Source organism: Marmota marmota, unplaced genomic scaffold (genome assembly GCF_001458135.2).
Source record: "Marmota marmota marmota unplaced genomic scaffold, marMar, whole genome shotgun sequence".
NCBI lineage: Eukaryota > Metazoa > Chordata > Mammalia > Rodentia > Sciuridae > Marmota > Marmota marmota.
Window position 1 is genome coordinate 19,469,442 of NW_025999913.1, and position 18,491 is coordinate 19,487,932.

An 18,491-nucleotide genomic window follows, 5' to 3' on the forward strand; every position below is an offset into this window, starting at 1 on the left:
CCCCCCTCCTCCTTCCTCCCCTGGTTTTCCCTCCTGTTTTCTGCTGGTCTTTCTATTTTCATGAGATCCACCACTGCCTTTTTTTTTCTTTTTTCCTTTCTGGCTTGTACACAGTAGAGAAAACATTTGAACCTGGACTTTCTGAGTTTGACTTTTTTCGCTGAACATAATAGCCTCTGGTTCCATCCATTTTCCTGAAAATGACATAACTTCATTTTTCTTATTGGCTGAATAAAACGCCATTGTGTATATACACTGTGATGGTTTGCATGTGAGGTGTCCCCCAAAAGCTCACATGTGAGACAACACAGGAAGTTTCTGAGGAGAATTGAGGGGTTGTGAGAGTCTTAACCCAAACAGAGATTTAATCTCCTGATAGGGATTAACTGAGAGGTGACTGAAGTGGTGGGTGTGGCTGGAGGAAGTGGGGATGGGTCGTGGCTTTGGGTGTATATTTGTATCTGGGAGTGGAGTCTCTTGCTTCCTCATCACCACCATGTGAGCTGCTTCCCTCTGCCACACACAATGCCATGGTGTTCAGCCTCACCTGCAGCTCTGAGAAATGGAGCCGGCATTCTATGGACTAAAGACCTCTGAAACTGGGAGTCCTCAAATAAACTTTTATCCTCTACAATTGTGTTGGTTGAGTCCTTTACTCACAGCAACAAAAAAGCTGACTTAAACATATACCACATTTTCTTTACCCATTCATCCACTGGGCTGGTTCCATAACATGGCTATTGTGAATTGTGCTGCTATAAACATGGTGTGTAGGTATCACTGCAGTAAGATAACTAATTCTTCAGGATAAATACCGAGCAGTGGTACACCTGGGTTATGTGGTGGTTCCATTTTTTACACTCCAAGCACCTCACAGAAAAGGAGGAAAAAACAAAACCAAAAAAATCACAGCAGGAAACAACACACAGCATTTAAATAAGACATCCATAATGATCATCACCACACAACAGGAGTGGAGGGTCAGCCACTGACAATAGCAACAAGGACAGCTGTGAACTAGATCCAGCACTAAATGCAGGAATCAAGTATGCACTCAGCCACAGCAAAGTGAAGGGGGGGCGGGGGGTGAACGGGTAGAATAGCATAAACTGAATAGTCAGATGACAAAATGATAGTTCATTAAAAGATAGGAGGTGGGAAGGCAAAAGAAAATTTAGAATATTCTAAATGTGAACAGAGAAAAAGTAGAAGAGAGGAAGCAACTGTAGCCATAAGGAAGGAGGAGAAAAAACTAAAAGGAAAGAAAAAGAGGGGAAAAAAATAGGAAAGGAGACAGAGAAAGACGAAAACAAAAACGCACAGAAACCCTGACCCTCAAAAGACGAAACAAAGCGATATAGCAAATGAGAAGAAAAATGAAAATGAAAAAAAGAAGTGTATGTGTATGTGTGTGTTTCCATGAACTAATAAGCACACACACACACATACACACACACACACACAATAAGTGGGATGAGAGGAGAAGAATTAAAACAATTTTAATTTAAAAAATAATGATTTTCTCCACTGAGGCGGTGCAAACTGTGGACAGGGAGCAATGGTGTCTGTGTGGGCCCAGCTGCCTTGCTGCCTCCTCCTTCCTGGGCTGTGGCCCCTCAGAGGAAGCCAGGGCTGGGGATGTCACACCTTCCTCTTTGCATTTCTCTCCAGCCACCAGTTGGAGAGCCTGGAACTGAGCTGGGTGAGACGGCACTGGGCTTCCCTTCCCACCAGGTTAAGGTAGCACAGAATGGGAAGGAGTGTCCACTTACACTACTAGTTAGGTGACAGACTAGTTAGATGACAGACTAGTTAGATGCACTCCCAGGGTGGGGCTGCTGCTTCTGAATGGGGAGTTCTGCCCCAGAGTTTAGCTCTAATCTAGGAGTCCTTGCATGGTGTCTGACCTGGACAGATGACACCAATACACCACTAGGGACAGGCAGATGCTGATTTCTGCTGGGCGCCTGGATCTCAGGAGCCTCCTCAGAATTCTATATGTAAGGAAGGGTGGTCGGCCCTCCCTGAGTCTCAAACATGCCACCTGCCACAACTACAGAGAAATGGCTCATGTTATCTAAAATAACCACCAACAATATATGAGCTGTCATTATTACAGAGAGAACTTAGTAGCTTTGCAAAATAATTTAATTACGGCTAAAATATGTTAAGATAATAATGATTTATAGCATTACCTCAAGACTAACAGATTTCTAAATCTTTAGAATATTGGTATTAAAAAAATCACATTATTGTAAAAATAGAAACTCATTAAAACAGAAGGAGATTTTAGAACAAATAAAGAATGGAGGGTGAAAATTATGATGATTATTGTAGAACAAATAAAGTTTGAATTAACTCTAACTCTTGTAGGACTTTTTTTTGCGGGGGGGATACTGGAGATTGAACTCAGGGTCACTCGACCACTGAGCCACATCTCCAGCCCTATTTTGTATTTCATTTAGAGACAGGGTCTCACTGAGTTTCTTAGTGTCTCACTTTTGCTGAGACTGGCATCTTCCTGTCTCAGCCTTCTGAGCCACTGGGATTACAGGTGTGCACCACTGTGCCCAGGAGGACATAATTTTTTAAGTAATAAAACCCAATAAAATTAGCAGAAATCACAGGCAATTATCATTATAATTAATTAATTAATAATTACAATATAGATATATTATAATTTATTAATTAATAAAACAAAATCTTTTTTAATGCTAGTTCTTCATAAATTTTGCTAAGAACAGAGCAATACTTTAAGAAATCCTTGTGTTTTTAAATATCAAGTACTAGTTTCTGGTTTCACATATGTGTATTATTCTTGATTTAGAAAGCTCTGTAATAACTTTTTTATTTATAGCCAACTTAGTTACGTATAAATATCATATAGAATCCTTTTTACCTAAAATATTTTCCCTTAAGTAGACTGTCTTTAGCCAGAACATATTCAAATTTTGTTATGAGAGATAAATATGGGACTGTCACATTGTTTTGGCCATTTAAGCTCCCCTTATTAGCAGTTATGATTGGTATCAATCATAACTGTGGGCATTGGCAAATTTCTAAATCCTACCTACAAATGCATTTAAAAACTTATTTTAAAGGCCTGAGGTTGTGGCTCAGCGGTATAGCACTTGCCTAGCATGTGTTGGGTGCTGGGTTTGATCCTCAGCACCACATAAAAATAAAATAAAGATATTGTGTCCAACTACAACTACAAAACAAAAAGTTATTTTAAGCCAGGAGCCTAGCAGCTTGGAAGACTGAAGCAGGAAGATTACGAGTTCAGAGTCAGCATCAGCAAATGTGAGGTACTAAACAACTCAGTGAGACTCTGTCTCTAAATAAAATTCAAAATAGGGCTGGGGATATGGCTCAGAGGTCAAGTGACTCTGAGTTCAATCCCTGGTCCCCCCCCCCAAAAAAAAAGTTATTTTAAGTTCCTCTAGAATTTAAGCATTAATGAAGCAAAACAGAAAGGTGATTTTTTGGTTTACCTTTTTAGCTCAATGAATGTCTATTCCTTATTTCCATATTCTCGCAAAATTCTTATATCAAATATGCTCTAAATTTGTGGTTGTCAAAAATAAAATTGTTGGGGGGGCCTGCATATCAACCTAAACCTTTTCTAATATGGAGATTGTGAAAATAGTTAAAGAGGCAAACTAGTTTTAAAAGCTACAGACTAAAAACTCAGCAAATGTCAAATATGTGTGCTCTGACCTCAGATGCTTTCAAATGGCATAAAATAAGCTCTGTTTTGAAAAAAAAATAGCAGTCATTTAAATCCAATTCTCATTATTTTTTAAGTCTTATTATTGATAGGAGAGACATATATCAAAACTTAAATATCTCTGAAGATAAAAATTTAACTCAAAACTCTAAACCTCTTTATTATCTAAGGTCTTTGAGTAAACAAAATAAGAGAAAACAAAAAGACATTTAAAGTAATACAAATGTGAGGAAAAAAGCAGATATACTGATATACTAGAAAAGTAGATCTGCATTTTCTGTCAGAAGAAATAATTCTTGTTCTACATTTAACTCAAGAAAGCTAGACTATTGACATCAGACATACATAAACTCCATTTAACAGCACCAAGGGACACTTTCAGAAGGCAGTGAAGCATCTGATTGAAAAAATAAAACTCAGGAACTATGTACAAAAAATATAAAACTGTACATGCAAAGCTTCTGAGTTGCAGTTTCTGAGTTGCTCTATAAGCAACATCATATAAACTAATTTTTAATTCTAAGTTAGTAAAGGGACCAATGTTAGCTTACAGAGAATTAAAACAGGCTTTGAATCTGCTTAATAAAGGCTAATGAACAACAATTTTTTATTATATATATTTAAATTTATATATATTTAAATTAAATACATATTTAAATTAAATTAAGTATATATTGGCTATAGATGGACACAATGCCTGTATTTTGTTTATTTTTATTGATGCCAGGATCGAACCCAGTATCTTACTCAAGTTTGGCAAGTGCTCTACCACTGAGCCACAACCCCACCTCCAACAATTTTATTTTTGACAACCACAAATTTAGAGTCTGCATATCAACATGAATCTTTTCTAATATGGAGATTGTGAAAATAGTTAAAGAGGCAAACTAGTTTTAAAAGCTACAGACTAAAACTCAGCAAATGTCAATTTTCTCTTATATCAAATATAAAGAATGTAACAATCAATATTCTGGAAATGCATTTAACATTTAGGTTACTGAATGAAGGTTACAGATACACTGATAGCTAATTTAAAGTACTAACAGGATTTATGCTCAATTTAAAATAACAGCAGCAACTACAAAAAAATCTTCACAATGTTTAGGTCATTTAAAAACGATGCCAGTATAGAAATCCGAAAAAGAGAATCCATAAATAGGTTAATAGCCATTTTTATATAATCTTCTATTTCTCTTGGCTGGTCTCAGGCCTGCAAAAAGGAAAGAAATAACAAATAAAATTAAATTTCTTGAGTTTAAGAATTCTGGCAATACATTTAAAATAGAATTTATTATAAACCTTAAGAGGTTTTGCTAAGGCACTCGGCTAAAATGCAGTCTAGACATTTTGTGCATAGGCTCACTTTCCAAATCTATTGAATTTCATAATTTATCAAACAACTAATATTTTGGACAAGCCAGAAATATCATATACAATGTCTTAGTTAATTCTACATTGCTGTGACCAAAATACCTAACAAGAGCAAAGTAGAGGAGAGAAGTGTTATTTGGGGCTCACAATTTCAAAGGGTTCAGTCCATAGACAGCCAACCGCATTGCTCTGCACCAGGTGATGCAACACATCCTGGGGTGGGGGCCAGTTAAGGGAAAAGGCTCAAGAAGCAGAGGGGCAGGGTGAGGGGACAGGCAGAAGAAAAAGGCCACAGATCAGATGTACCCTTCCAGGGCACACAATCATCAACCCACCTCCCCCAGCCATGCCTCACCTCCTAAAGCTGCCACCCACCCAGTCAGTCCATTCAACCTAAAATGGACTGATTAGGTTACAGTTCTAGTAATCTACTCATTTAACCTCTGAATATTTATTTTCTCATTAACAGGAGATTTGGGGGGACACACCCTATCCAAACCATAACATTTCATTCCAGTTCCCCAAAGATCATGTCCATTTCCCAGTGCACAATGCATTTGGTCTGTCTGGAAGAGCGCCATGGATCTTCGTTTCAGCATTGCCCAAAGTACAGTTTCAGCTGAGACTCAAGACAAAATTTTGCCTGTGAGCTCCCATAAAACTCTAAAGCAAGTTACNGGCTTGCTGGCACCTGCTGCCCATCTGCCTGGCTGCCTGTGTCCATCCTGGGTCCAGCTGGGCGGTGGGTGGTTGGGGTGGAGGATGAGCTGCCCATAGGTGAGTAAAAGCTCTGTCAAGTTTTATTCTGTAAATGAAACTGGGAGAAGGCCATATCCGAGAATGAGGAAGAAACAGTAGGACAATGGAAAAGTGGGTCCCCAGCGAGGAGAACGTTGGCCGTCGGACGGGCAGAACCGAGGGGAGGGCGGGAGCGAATCTCAAAAAGCCTGGACGTTTTGCCCGCTTCCGGCGACAGAAATTGTCGGGTTCAGTGGGGGTTTAAAATCAGAAGTTCCTTCTGGGGCCGCTGTGACCCGTGTACTTTGGGGTCTAAGGAGAGGACTCCGTGTTTCCCACGACCTCCGGGCACCCTCGCGGGTGAGTCCCCAGTTCCGCCCGCCCCCACCTGAGGAACAAGGGCCAGGGCGGGTCAGGCGTCCCTGCGGCCTCCGCGGGCCCAGAGAGGGAATGGCTCCCCCAGGAACTGGGACCTCGCCACAGTGCCCCCCGGGGCCTTGAACGGGCAGGGTCCAGGGCACTCGTGCGACTCAGGATCGACCCCACCGTCGGAAAGGGGCTGGAAGGTCGGGAAACGGGAACTCACCCCACTCCTGGCGGCCGGATGAAAGCAGAGGGAAAGAGCGGCTTAGACATTTCCCCGTTTCAAGGGGGGAAGGGATGGACTTCAGTCCCCTGCAGGAGAAGCCCCCCAAATCCATCCCGGGTCTTGGCACCAGATGTGAGGTCAGGCAACGGGCATCAACCAAGAGGAGGCCGATTTAAAAAGAGACTCCCTCCCAGGGAGGAACTGGATCAGACAGAGTGGACAGGACTAGGGTCTCAGGAGAAACCGGTGGGAGCTTGACTGGACTGGAATTTATGGGGCTTACAGCAGGAAGGGAAGGGCTTGAGACAGCAAAAGGTGTTTTTAGAGTCCCTTGTCTTGCTGGAGTTGGTGTGTGTGTGTTGGGGGGGTGGGATCTGGCTGAAATCCAAGATTGGCCAGGAGATCCCACTGATTGACAGGCGTTTCCATCAGAGCCTGATTTATGTTCTCATGAGTTGTCTAGTGCTTTGTTCCTAAGTCACTGCCACCCACCTGACACAACCGATGGCCCCATTCAAGTGGCCTCAAGTGGCCTGGGATGTGATCAAACTCCCCTTCTGTCCTAGAGACAGGACTGACCAAGGTCCCAGATCCCAGGATTTTACCTGTATCCTGATGATTGTGCAGCTGTTGGTCCAACTCTCCAGGGAGTCGGTGGCAATGGCTGCTGGGAAGGTACAGGTCCCCCAGGTAAAGGAAATTGCCGCAGTCCGGCTGGCTGGGCAAAATAAGCGGAGGGTGACGAATAACTTGTGTACGTTGATACAGCAGGAGTGGGAGCCGTTTATTGCAGGACAGGAGCAGTATTTATACATTCCACACAGCTTATCTAATTAGCATAAACTAGATACAGCAGTCAACCAATCAGGAATCTCCACACTTAATGGCTCGCTTTTGTTACTTCTCAAACCACTCCCTCTGGCATTTTGCCAGGCACCATCCAGACTTGTTTAGGAACTCTAACATTCCCCTGGCAAAATGCCAGGTGTTATTTTGACTTGTTTATAGACTCTAACAGGAAATCCCAAACTATCAGGTGTCACCATCTCCTTCAACTTGAGGGGCACAAAGGGCCAGCATGATTGTCACTTCCCAGTCAGGGAACCAAATATTGCGAGAAACAGAGTATCAACAAGCAGCCAGCAGCACTGGGAGAGGAGGAGAACTTCAAACTTTATTTACACCAACTACACCAACAGACCTCCCCCAAAAAACAAAAACTACAAATCCTGAGTCCTGACCCACAGTTTCTCACAATATTTATAAGTTGTTTGATGTCATCTTAGACCCATCCTATCACTGGGGCTTTTTCCTCTTAAAAAAAAACCTAATCTGTGTGGCTGAAGGCCTTGTGCAGGGTCTCTAAATAAAGCATGCCGACAGAAACAGGTAAGAAGAAAGGGCTCTTTTCACAGGCATCTGTTATATTTCAAGGGGAAGTAGTCAGAATCTCAGGGCAGATATTTACAACCCAAAAGGTAGGGACCCAAGGTTAATTAGGCTTCCTGAAGGAAGGCTGAGAGAGGGGAGTGGAACTGACTCCTTCCCCAGGCCTTGGTTTCTTACCATAATGTTTTTGTAATTTCATTTCAAAAGCGGGTCTGGTTTTGCCATCACACCTGGGCTTGGCCCTGACTGTCTTCCCCCATATTTTACATCTTCTTCCCTCTGTGTGTGTTCGTCACCATGTTCAAATCTCACCTTTTTATAAAGACACCAGTTATATTGGATTAAGACCCACTGTAATGACTTCATTTTTAACTTTATTCAGCAAAGTCCCTATTTACAAATAAGTTTATACCCAGAAAGATGAAGAATTAGGACTCCAGTTTATCTTTTCTGGGGGGAATGAAACTAACCTGTATGACTCACAAAAACTTGCATTCCTGGAATTATGTCATCTTCTGGGGCACCAGAGCATTATAGTTCTGTGTGAGTGATCAGGTATGATTTAGACACCTCGTAAAAAGAGATGGAATAGTTATTTTATCCACATTTCTGTTCTTGCTATTTTTCATTCCTTCTTGCTGATGTGCCAAGATGCTTTCTCTTACCATTCTTTCTCTTTCCACTGCTGCTGTCAATCATCTCTAATGGTCAACCTCTAGCAAAACATTTCTTTTTCTTTACCTGAGAATGTCTTTATTTCCCTTCATTCCTGAAAGTAGCTTTACCTACAGGATAAAGAACACAGTTTGTTTGTTTGTTTGTTCTTCCTTTCACCCCCTCCAGAAATAGGGAGTATCAACAGTATTAACAAGAGTATCAACAAAAGCATGCTTTCTGTCATTTCCTTCCAGTTTCCGGTCTTTCAGCCACCACTCTCATCAAACTTGGGGTTCCCGACTAGACACTTTCTTTCTGGCTGCTGTCAGGATTACTTTTTCTTTGTCTTTAGTTTTCTGAAATTTATGAAGTGTTTGGTGTGACTGTTTTATTTGGGTTTAACTCAGCTCCTTGAATCGGCAGGTTTATGTCTTTTTGCCAGATTTTGAAATTTCCAGATATTATTTTTCAAATGCTCTTTCAGCCCCCCTGCCTTTCTCTTTTCCCGTGATTCCGATAATATGAATATCAGGTCTTTGGTTCCGAGCTTCTCAAATTGGCAAAAATGCACACACTCATTAATAGACCCTAAGACATAGTCTCTCAGAGCAGATAAAACTAAGGAGCAACAGCACGTGGATAAGATCTTTCAGTGTCATAGCCCACTAAGAAATCATCTCTGCGTCTGTACTGTGACCACACATCAACTAAATCCATTCACCTCCCTTCAAGGTTCTAAGGAAACTCAAGACCTACTCTGAGTGCCAATGAGTGAGGCCACATGGTTTTGAGCTTTCCACCCTATTCCTATTTTCTCATGATTCCTGTGGATTTTAGTGTTCTGTTTTGTTTGTAAGTAACTTGTTGATCAGGAATGGGTCCATCATGCTATGGCAACTGTGTACCCTGTGCTGGGCATTCTGCAAAGCATCAGGATTATGAAAAAGGAAATGGTTGCAGACAATGAGGACTCTAGTGGGAGAGTTGATATATTGACACATATTTGTAAGTCTATAGGATGCATTTTCTAATGTAGACAAGTATGAAATGCTTTGGAAGAGCCAGGAAATCTTCCATCCTGGGTTGCATTTGCCTTCACAGAGGGTCCGGCATGGTTTGAGCATTCATTCATTTGATCCTTCATTTAATACACACACACACACACACACACACTGAATGGCTCAGTAATAGTGCCAGAGGAGTTGGAACAAAGTCTCTGAGCTCAGGATTCAGGCAGGAGCTTCAAGGAAAGAGAAGAGGGAGAAAGGCCTTCCAGCAGAGGCAAGAACATACAAAAGACAGAGACCAGACATCTTAGTATGTCTTAGTATGACTCTGTGGAAAAACTCCTGGAAGGAAATACATGAATATGTCCGTGGGGTTTTATCTTGGAGAGTGAGATTACAGATGCTTTTCACTTTCTTCTTCCTTTTTCTCTGGTTTTAATTTTTCTCCAATTAACATGCAGTGAGGTTGTAAATCAATTTCTATTAGCAGTAAGTGCGATGTTCACTGGAAAACACAAAAATGATGTGGTTTTCAAAAACTGTTGAAAGTTGTTCCTGAGATGTATTTTTGAGCTGCCCATAGGGGAGTAAAAGCTCTGTCAAGTTTTATTCTGTAAATGAAACTGGGAGAAGGAAATAGAACTTGGCTGCCTGGATTCTAACCTTGATCTGGTCAGGCCATTAATTCTCCTCAGGTCAAGGATGCTACAGAGCTGTGGTGTTCTAGCTCAGTGGTGCATCACAAGGAAGCATCTTTACCCACCAACTTGCTTAAACTCTCCTACTCTCTGTATTTCAGTAGGTTTAGGATGCATCCTGGGTACCTGAATGTATGACAGACTCCCAGATGCTGATGCTTCTTGGTCTGTGTTAGGGTAGCTGGTGCAAATATCCAGGAGAGACACATCTCTGAGTTCAAGCAAAGGTTTATTAGCAGAGAGTATCCGCTAGGCTGTCCTTCTGCCAGACACAGTCACTTCAATAGAGATTTTATATCTTTTTAAAACAAGGAACAGGAGCAAGCTGGAAATGACCTTGGGTGCAGGTGGCTGGGTAAGGATAGATTTTTGTATTTAGAGACCCTGTAGGGAAGGGGTTATGGAAACAGGGTATCTTAAGTTTTTTTTTTCTTGGTTGTTTTATAAGTTTTGGTTCTGAGTCCCAGAACCAAAATGGAGTTAGTAATGTCTAGGGACCTAACAGTCTGTGGGCACCATTTTGGTTTCTCCTGCTTCACAGTTTGTAGCAGAGCACAGCAGCCTGGACACCAGCAGCAGACCTGCAGGTCCCTGCCTGTCAAAAGCTTTGCTTGACTTACCCAGCTCCCAGCAGGGAGTTCTCAACTGCACTATGACACGGCTTCCACTGCTTCTCCTCTTCTCCTCTCTTGGCCCTTCACAGAGCTATGCTTGTCTGGAAGACCCAGAAGGTGAGTTGCCATCTAGGATGCCCAGGGTTCTTTCCACGCCTTCTCAGATGCCCTGGACGCCACCCACTTCAATCAGCTCCTGTGGTATGGAAATTTTCCAGGCAGTTGTTTCTCAGCAAGGACCCTGCTCTTTCCCTTAGAGGATAAAGTAAATAACATATTTTTTTAAAGTTCTGAGGTCCTTTAGCTCCAGTTGTGGGAATTTGTGCAGAATGTCTCCTGTGCCTAGACTGAATGTAAGGGCGGCGGTAAGCCAACAAGGCACAGCTGGAGCCACAGAGCCAGCCTGGACCAGAGTCAGGATCACATTTGGAAGGAGTTGGGAAAGGCTCAGGAAGAGGTAGAGCCAAAGGAGGGGTCCCCACAGTGTAGTAGAATGCAGGAAATGAAGGATGGGTGGGGGCAAGAGGAGAATTTCAGTATGATCATGAATTATGTGGAGGGAGGGAACTGGACCGGGTTAAGGTGGCACCCTGTGAAGGGATCTGGGGACTGAGAGGAGTCAGGGAGGGGCAGGTGAGAGGAGACCTAAAGTGCACAGCAATCTGATATCTATTTTAAATGGGTAGATGAAAAAGAAAGAAGAATTTCCTAGCAAAGTTTCAAAGCTGTTTGTTGCTAAAAATTCACGCTTGGTTTCTACCACTTGTCGCATAGCATGGCAAAGTCAGGAATGAAGTCCATTGAAAAGCAGCCTTAGTTGAAATTGGGATTATTCCTCCCTGAGGATGCTACTGAAATCTTCATGACATGACCTCATTAATTTCTGTGGGTTCAGAGTTATCCACTTTTGTGAACTCCCATAATATACTCAATACCCATTTGCAGATAGAATAATAAGTTCTTCAGAAGATGTTGAGAATCTTAAATCTCTCTTCTGTGCAAATTGTCCAGCATGATTCTTGGTCCAGAACTGCAAAATGTATTTCATTTCCCATTTATCCCCTTAATGAAGAATCAGACTTGAACCATTTGAGACTACCTTTGAGGAACAAAGATAGAATCTGGGAGCTGGAAAGCCCTTCACCTGCAGGAAGAGGTCAACCTAAGGTATCTGCAACACTTCAGTAGAGAGGAGATGCCTAATGAAGAACTGCGGGCCAGACGGCCTCAGCTGGAGTGTTGTTGGATCAGAGCTACGATTTGGAAACCTTTATCTAGAGCCAATATGTAGGGTATATTAGATGGGGGAGGGAGAAAAAGAAAATGCCTGCAGTGGAGAAGTTGCGGCGTGTAGGAACATAAGAGGTGAAAGGAGTAAGGCAGCATGGAGTTCTCATTTCAGAGGCCAAAAGACCCTCCTGGACTCATTGTATGGAAATGCAAAATCTTATTTAGAGAAAGAAACAAACAAAAAAAAAACAGGAATCGAGAGTTTCTTTCCTTTTAAAAATATTAATATTTGATTCTAATCTCCTACTGTTAGGGCAAATCAGATACACTTTCAGGTCCCATCTGGCCCATGGATGTCCAGTTTCTTACCTTAGGCTGGAGAGTATGCACCTCTGAACCTGTTGATTAAAAATACTGGAGAGGGATGGGGATGTGGCTCAGTGATAGAGCACTTGCCTATCATGTGCAAAGCCCTGTTCAGTCCCCAGAATTGCAAAACGATTTTTTTTTTAAATGAAGCACTGAAAATGCAGTAGGTAAGTCTGTGTAGAAGATAAATAGGCCATTTAAATTACATGTCTAGAAAGAGGGTACAGGTCAAGGTTGGAAATACCCCATAGAACGGTTCTCTACACAGGATGAGTCTCTCTCTTATCCCCTCAGGGCCATTTAGCAAGTTCTGAAGACATTTTGTGTTGTTAGAGCTGAGAAGTGCTACTAGAACTTAATGCCTAGGGTCCAAAGATGCAGCTAAACATTGCACAGAAATCCATTCACAACCATAACCTGGCCCCAGGTACTAGCAGTGCTGAGACTGAGAGGCCCTGGGTTAGAAAACTGTTTGCAGGGGGTTATCAGTTCAAGTGTGGGAGATGAATTAGGCATAGAAAGAGGAAAACAGAAGAGAAAGAAAGCAGCTGTACATGGGATGAAGTGGTGTTTGGGGAACAGCTCTGTGAAAGCACAGGAAGAAGAGCCAGGCACAGACAGGCTCCTGAGAGGGAGTAAATCACCAAGAGGAGCTGCCTGGTCTCAGTGTTCTGATCCTGTTACTCAGGTAACTCTCTTTCTGTTTTGTTTGTGGACTAATTAGCACCAAAACTCCATTTGGCTCTGTGTCTTTTGAGTAAGGATTTATTTTACCATGATTTATAGCCTTGAAGAAAATGTGTCCTAGCCAGAGGATCATAGGAGACCTGTGGGCCTTGGTAAATAGCCAGGCTTCCCAGGAGTCATAAGTTCCTTGAGTGGCTCCGGGTGGGGCTTGTGCTCTCAGAGATGACCCCTCTGTGGTGCTACTACCCACATCTTGATTTCAGAGTCATCTTCCCTCCACATTCTCTACACTACCATAGCTCCATTGGTCAAATACAATACCGAGACGAAGGCCCTTGCATATGTGAACAATCAGCTCTTTCTGAAATTCGACAGTAGGAACCAGAGCATTCAACACTGGGGTCTGTGGGAGACACTGGAAGGTTCCGTGGAGTGGAGAGAGTTGGTACAGAATGTGAAGCTCTTTGGGAGGGAATCCTTGGTGTTGCTGTGGGACATGAAGCAGCATAGCCAGCAGCCTGGTGAGTAGGAAAATGAGCCCTGAAAGTCAGTGGGGACAAGACTCCAGGAGGGTGAGGTGCTCCATCCTCCCCTAGCCCCCTGTTTCTCAGGAGCATATTAAAGTCTCAGGACACCATCAGAGTCAGCTCTGCTGCCACGGGGTAGGGAGGGGAGTAGTCCTCTCTGCCCTAGAGTCCTCTTTCTATGCTTAATGCATCTCCATTTTGCAGAAGACAGAGGAAGTTATGCTCCTTTTTGGGCTTTGGGGCACCAGGGCCTCATATTTTGCAGATGGCTCTGGGCTGTGACCTCAAGGAGAATGGCAACTTCAAGAGCTTCTGGAAATACAGCTACGAGGGACAGGACTACCTCACATTCCAGCCAGCAACACTCTGCTGGAAGGCTGATGCTCCTGAGGCCCAAAGCATGGCACAGAGTTTGAAGAAGGATAGAGACTTGGCCCAGCACCATGGTGCCTTTATCAATGGTGACTGTCAGCACTATCTTCAGAAGTACCCAGGACCTGGGAAGAAAGCTTTGGTGCAATCAGGTAACTGTCCCTCTAATGGAATCGGTTAGACTAGCTTTGGTCTGAGACTCTCCATGCCTTGCCCCATTTTTAGGTGAGGGAAGCCAGTGCCCATCAGAAATTCACTGAGGCTCAGTGTCTTGCCCTGTGGTCCATTATGGCTGGGTCTCGATTCTGTCAGAGCAGGGATTGGCCTGAGGGCATGGGGGAGGCAGACAAGAAAGGGAGGAGCAATCCCTGACCAAACTCACAAGAAACTGAACAGGGACCTCAGTGACATTTACTTCATGGTCTCAACACCAACTCCCTGGAATGGAATTCATGTTTCAGTTTGAATGAGGCATCTGCTTCCTGACTGAAAATTCAACATGAAAAACCAAAGTACCCTGTTTTCCTTGGATGAGGTAGAGAGTCAAAACCTGGTAAATTGTATAATTTTAAAAAGTACCCCTTCACCTCAGGCAACTGTTCCTCTCTGCACCAGCTTCAGTAAATTCCAAGTTAAGTTATTTTGGGGACCAGGGCACGGGATGTCACTCATGGTGGTTTTGTTTCTCCTAACTCCTTTCTGAGTATTCGTGAAGCTCCCTTCTCCTGTCTTGCACACCCTTCCTACTGTTGTGTTTAAGCAACCGTGGATTGGACTGCAGGTTGTGCTTAGATTGTTACTAGAACAACCTCATGCCAGGTGACAGGCCACAGGAATGCAGAATCTGGATGGAGGTCACACAACTACACCTGACACTGAGCTAGCTGTGAGGAATGTGACCACTAGGCAGAGTTCAGTTGCTTCCAGGGACCTGACCTTGGAGAGGCTCCTGCTCTGGACTGAGTGGGCACTTAGGGGACTCAGGACTCACAATTATACAAACCATCAGTTGGATTGTAGGAGAATTAGTACTAAGTATTTTAGCTTCAGAAATTATTTCCCGACCTAAAAATCTCTGGTCATTATGCACAGTCAAGCAAGAGAGGTGACCCAAAGTTATTCTGGGGAGGCTGACGGCCTCACAGCTATTTAGGATACATACTTAGGTAAGTGTCTCCTAACCTTATGATGTCTAGATTTAAGCTAATAAGTTATAAAGTAAATCAAACCCATTATGTCAATATTTTATGTTAAGAAAGAACATATGCATATTTTAAGTATTTCAGATAATTAAAAGTCTGTGACTGATATAAGGTTATAGTTGAGATAGCAATTATCCTTGTGATTTTTATTTTGATATCTTACTGAGTTTAGAAGCACTTTTAGAATATTTGAGAATATTTAAGACTCATCCTATGAAGGATGAGCTTAGACTTTTAAAAGGTACTGAGGCACTTGGGGTGGTTATGTTAATTGAGCATTTAAACACTTTAGAAATCTAATATATCAATTTATAGTCACAATTGAAAAGTTTAAAAAATGTTATTAAATTGCAAATCCCTATCAAAAATGATTTAATTATTTAAATTAATAAATGCAGTAATGAACTTTGCAGATTGAGAGTTTAAAGAAGAACTGTTAATTTAGTTTTGTCAAATAATCAGTAGAATCTTACATTTTTAAAGTACCAAAGGAGTTCTTGAAAGATCCTTCTGTATGGAAAAGAACATAAAATGCACATTAATAACATCGACCCCACATTAGTGGAGAGGTGGGGTGAGCAGCCTGACTTCTGGGCCTGGGGACCTGCTGAAGCATCTGGAATGTCTGTCACCTGCTGCTGCAATACCAGCACCCACCCCTTGAGTCCAGCCAGAGTCCAGCTTAGACTCGTGCTGTCCCACAGCTGCTAACATAATGAGTTAAAATTAAGTAAAACTTAGCATGTTGTTCCTCTGACACACTAGCCACTTTTCACATGGTTCTGAACAGTGTTAGAAGATGCCTATTATCTCAGAGTTTTATCAGACAGCAGTGTTTGGGGACATTCCCCAGCTCTTGCCACCTTATTATATTCCTTAAAAGGTCTCAAAAATAATTTACATGTTTGACTTTTGCTCACAGAATTTCAGCAAATCTGTTCCCTGGAAGCACAGATGCTGTGCTGTTCAAGACTCCAGGATTCCTCCTCTTTGACATTTCACTCACCTGGAGCTAACTTAGCAAAGCACCATAGACTTGGGGGCTTCAAAAAGAACTTTTATTTCCTCTCAGTTCTGGAAGTTGGGAAGCCTGAGGTCAGGTTCTACTGGCTCAACTCCTACTAAGGGCTATCTTCTGGCTTTGTAGGCAGTGGCCTCTTCCTGTGTGCTCACATGAGGCTCCTTGGTGCACATGGGGGTGCAAGGAAGAAAAAAAATAGACGGCTCTCTCTCCTGCCTCTTTTTATATCAGCACGAATCCCATCACTCAGGAACTCTTTGAGTCCTAATCACTTTGCAAAGGCCTTATCTCCAAATACCATTACATTGAGGACAGGGTTTTAGTTTATAAGTTTGTGGGGGACATGATTCAGTCCATAGCATTTCCTGTGTTAATGTTCTGGAGCTGCAGTTTCAAAGTACCTCCAACTGGGAGATTAAATAAGAGATGGTTATTATCTCACAATTCTGGAGACTGGAAGACTGAAATGGAGATGTCCTCAGGCTTGGTTCCTTCTGAGGTCTGGGAGGGAAGATCTATTCCAGGGCCCTCTCCTACCTTCTGGAAGCCTTGACCTGAATAGGCCTCCTCCCTGTGTCTTTTCATGTTTTCCTTCTGTACCAATTTCTATGTTGAAAATCTCCCTTTTCATAAGGATGCTAGTCAGTTTGGATTAGAAGCTATCCTAATTAACTCATCCTAACATGATCATCTGCAAAGAGCCTATTTCCCAATGAGGTCACATTCACAGGTGCAGCAAGTTAGGACTTCCACAACTTTGGAGGGGTATACTTCAACCTACACCACCTACTTTTCCACGAGGGTTTCCAGAATCATGAAGGACTGAGACTGAATTGCTAGATGAGGGCCCAAGGCCAGCCTACAAGTGTTTTCTGGGTCCCTTGAGCTGAACTAACATCTCCAAGTGGGAGGAGGGTGGCCCAGGGAACAGGAGAGCTCAGAATTCATCCTGCTTTCACTCTACTCTCAGAGTCTCCTTCAGTGTCTGTGACCAGCCGTCAGAGCTCTTCCTGGGAAACAGTGCTGCAGTGCCAAGACCTGTGCTTCTTCCCTTGTGCTAACATGCTGAGCTTGTGGAGGGGCCAGGAAGCCCTGCCCTTGGTCCACAGTGGGTGTCGGCTGAATGGAAATGGAATCTGTCAGTGCTGGGTGAATGTGACTGTCCCTAGAGGAGAAGAAGCCATGTACTCCTGCCATGCTGAGCATGGAGGCCTGAAGGAGCCCCTCATCATCAAGTGGGGTAAGAATATGGGCTGCTGAGGTTGGTGGCCCAGGGTGGGTCTGGAATATTCACCAGAGCAGAGGTTAGGATGAAGACCTGGGATCTAACATGCTGGTGAGGTGGGGAAAGGATTCCAAGTGCTGCTGGTGAACCCAAACATTGTATCTCATTTCAGACTTCTCATCTGACTCTACACGCCCACAACCCGCTGCTTGGGTGTTCATTTTGGCAGGTGTTTCGACCATACTTGGCATTGCAGGTCTCTGGGAAAAGCTAATCTAATCAGGTAAAGAAAGATGGGGTTTATTGTCTACTACCGAGTCAGCGGCTGCAGTCCTTCGTTCCGGTCTCCCATTGTGGAGTAAGCACTCAGCCCTGGCCACTTACTTGTTCAGGAATAGGGTATTGAAGGTCTTTAATTCTCCAGGAACAACATCTACAAAAAGGAAGGAAAGAAAAAGAGAGAAGAAGAGGGGGGGAAGTATTTTACGTACTCCTCCTGTTCCCATCTTTCACTTTTCATCCACTCTTGCAGGAAACCTTCTTAATGAGCCAAATGGGTGTTTGGGGTTAAAAGTGTTACTCTCGAAGTATATTCTACACATGCATTTTTCATTCACTAACTTAATGTTCTGTGGACTCTTCTAAGTGACTGGATGGATATTGACTCTACTGCTTACCACTCCATGCAGTGCAATTGATCCATTTTACCTCTCCATTCTCCATGAAGGATGCCAATCTTCCCACTTCTTGTCATAGCAGGTGGGGAGAGGGTAGCAAATGCAGAGGGTGTACCTCCTTTGTTATTATTTGTCCTGTTATGATTTAGATATGAAGCGTCCCCCAAAAACTCATTTGCTGGAAACATGACCCATAACATAGCAATGGTCAGAGATGAAAAGAATGGAATAAGAGAGCTGTAACCGCATGAGTGGATTTATCCATTTGATGACTTGAATCTTTGAATGGACTACTAGGTGGTTACTGTAGGCAGGTTGGTCATGGTAGGAGGAAGTAGGTCACTCAGGGCATGTGATTGGGGATTGATTATATCTTGAGGAGCAGGGC

General features: G+C 43.0%; 1 protein-coding gene and 1 long non-coding RNA gene across 10 annotated transcripts; one reads left to right on the plus strand and one right to left on the minus strand.

Annotated features, from left to right (window-relative positions):
* Positions 1-4,757: 4,757 nt before the first annotated feature.
* LOC125615619 lies at positions 4,758-6,747 on the minus strand. The gene is made up of 2 exons (XR_007346298.1): positions 6,426-6,747; positions 4,758-4,940 (listed from the first exon to the last, which is right to left on the minus strand). It is a non-coding gene; the product is annotated as an uncharacterized LOC125615619 (long non-coding RNA).
* On the plus strand, positions 5,920-18,224 carry LOC107149310 (hereditary hemochromatosis protein homolog). Of its 9 annotated transcripts, XR_007346295.1 has the most exons (9): positions 5,920-6,199; positions 6,995-7,118; positions 10,883-10,910; positions 12,975-13,080; positions 13,455-13,600; positions 13,855-14,130; positions 17,172-17,441; positions 17,599-17,709; positions 18,073-18,224. XR_007346295.1 is itself a non-coding variant. In XM_048799903.1 (8 exons), exons 4-7 carry the CDS (start codon positions 13,576-13,578, stop codon positions 17,703-17,705), a joined length of 678 nt encoding a protein of 225 aa, XP_048655860.1. In that variant the 5' UTR covers positions 5,920-6,199; positions 10,721-10,910; positions 12,975-13,080; positions 13,455-13,575; the 3' UTR covers positions 17,706-17,709; positions 18,073-18,224. The 9 variants fall into 9 exon arrangements, 6 of the variants coding, with proteins under 6 accessions (XP_048655860.1, XP_048655862.1, XP_048655859.1 ...); XR_007346294.1 differs by having other exon boundaries at positions 10,883-13,080; XM_048799903.1 differs by lacking the exon at positions 6,995-7,118 and having other exon boundaries at positions 10,721-10,910.
* Positions 18,225-18,491: the final 267 nt, after the last annotated feature.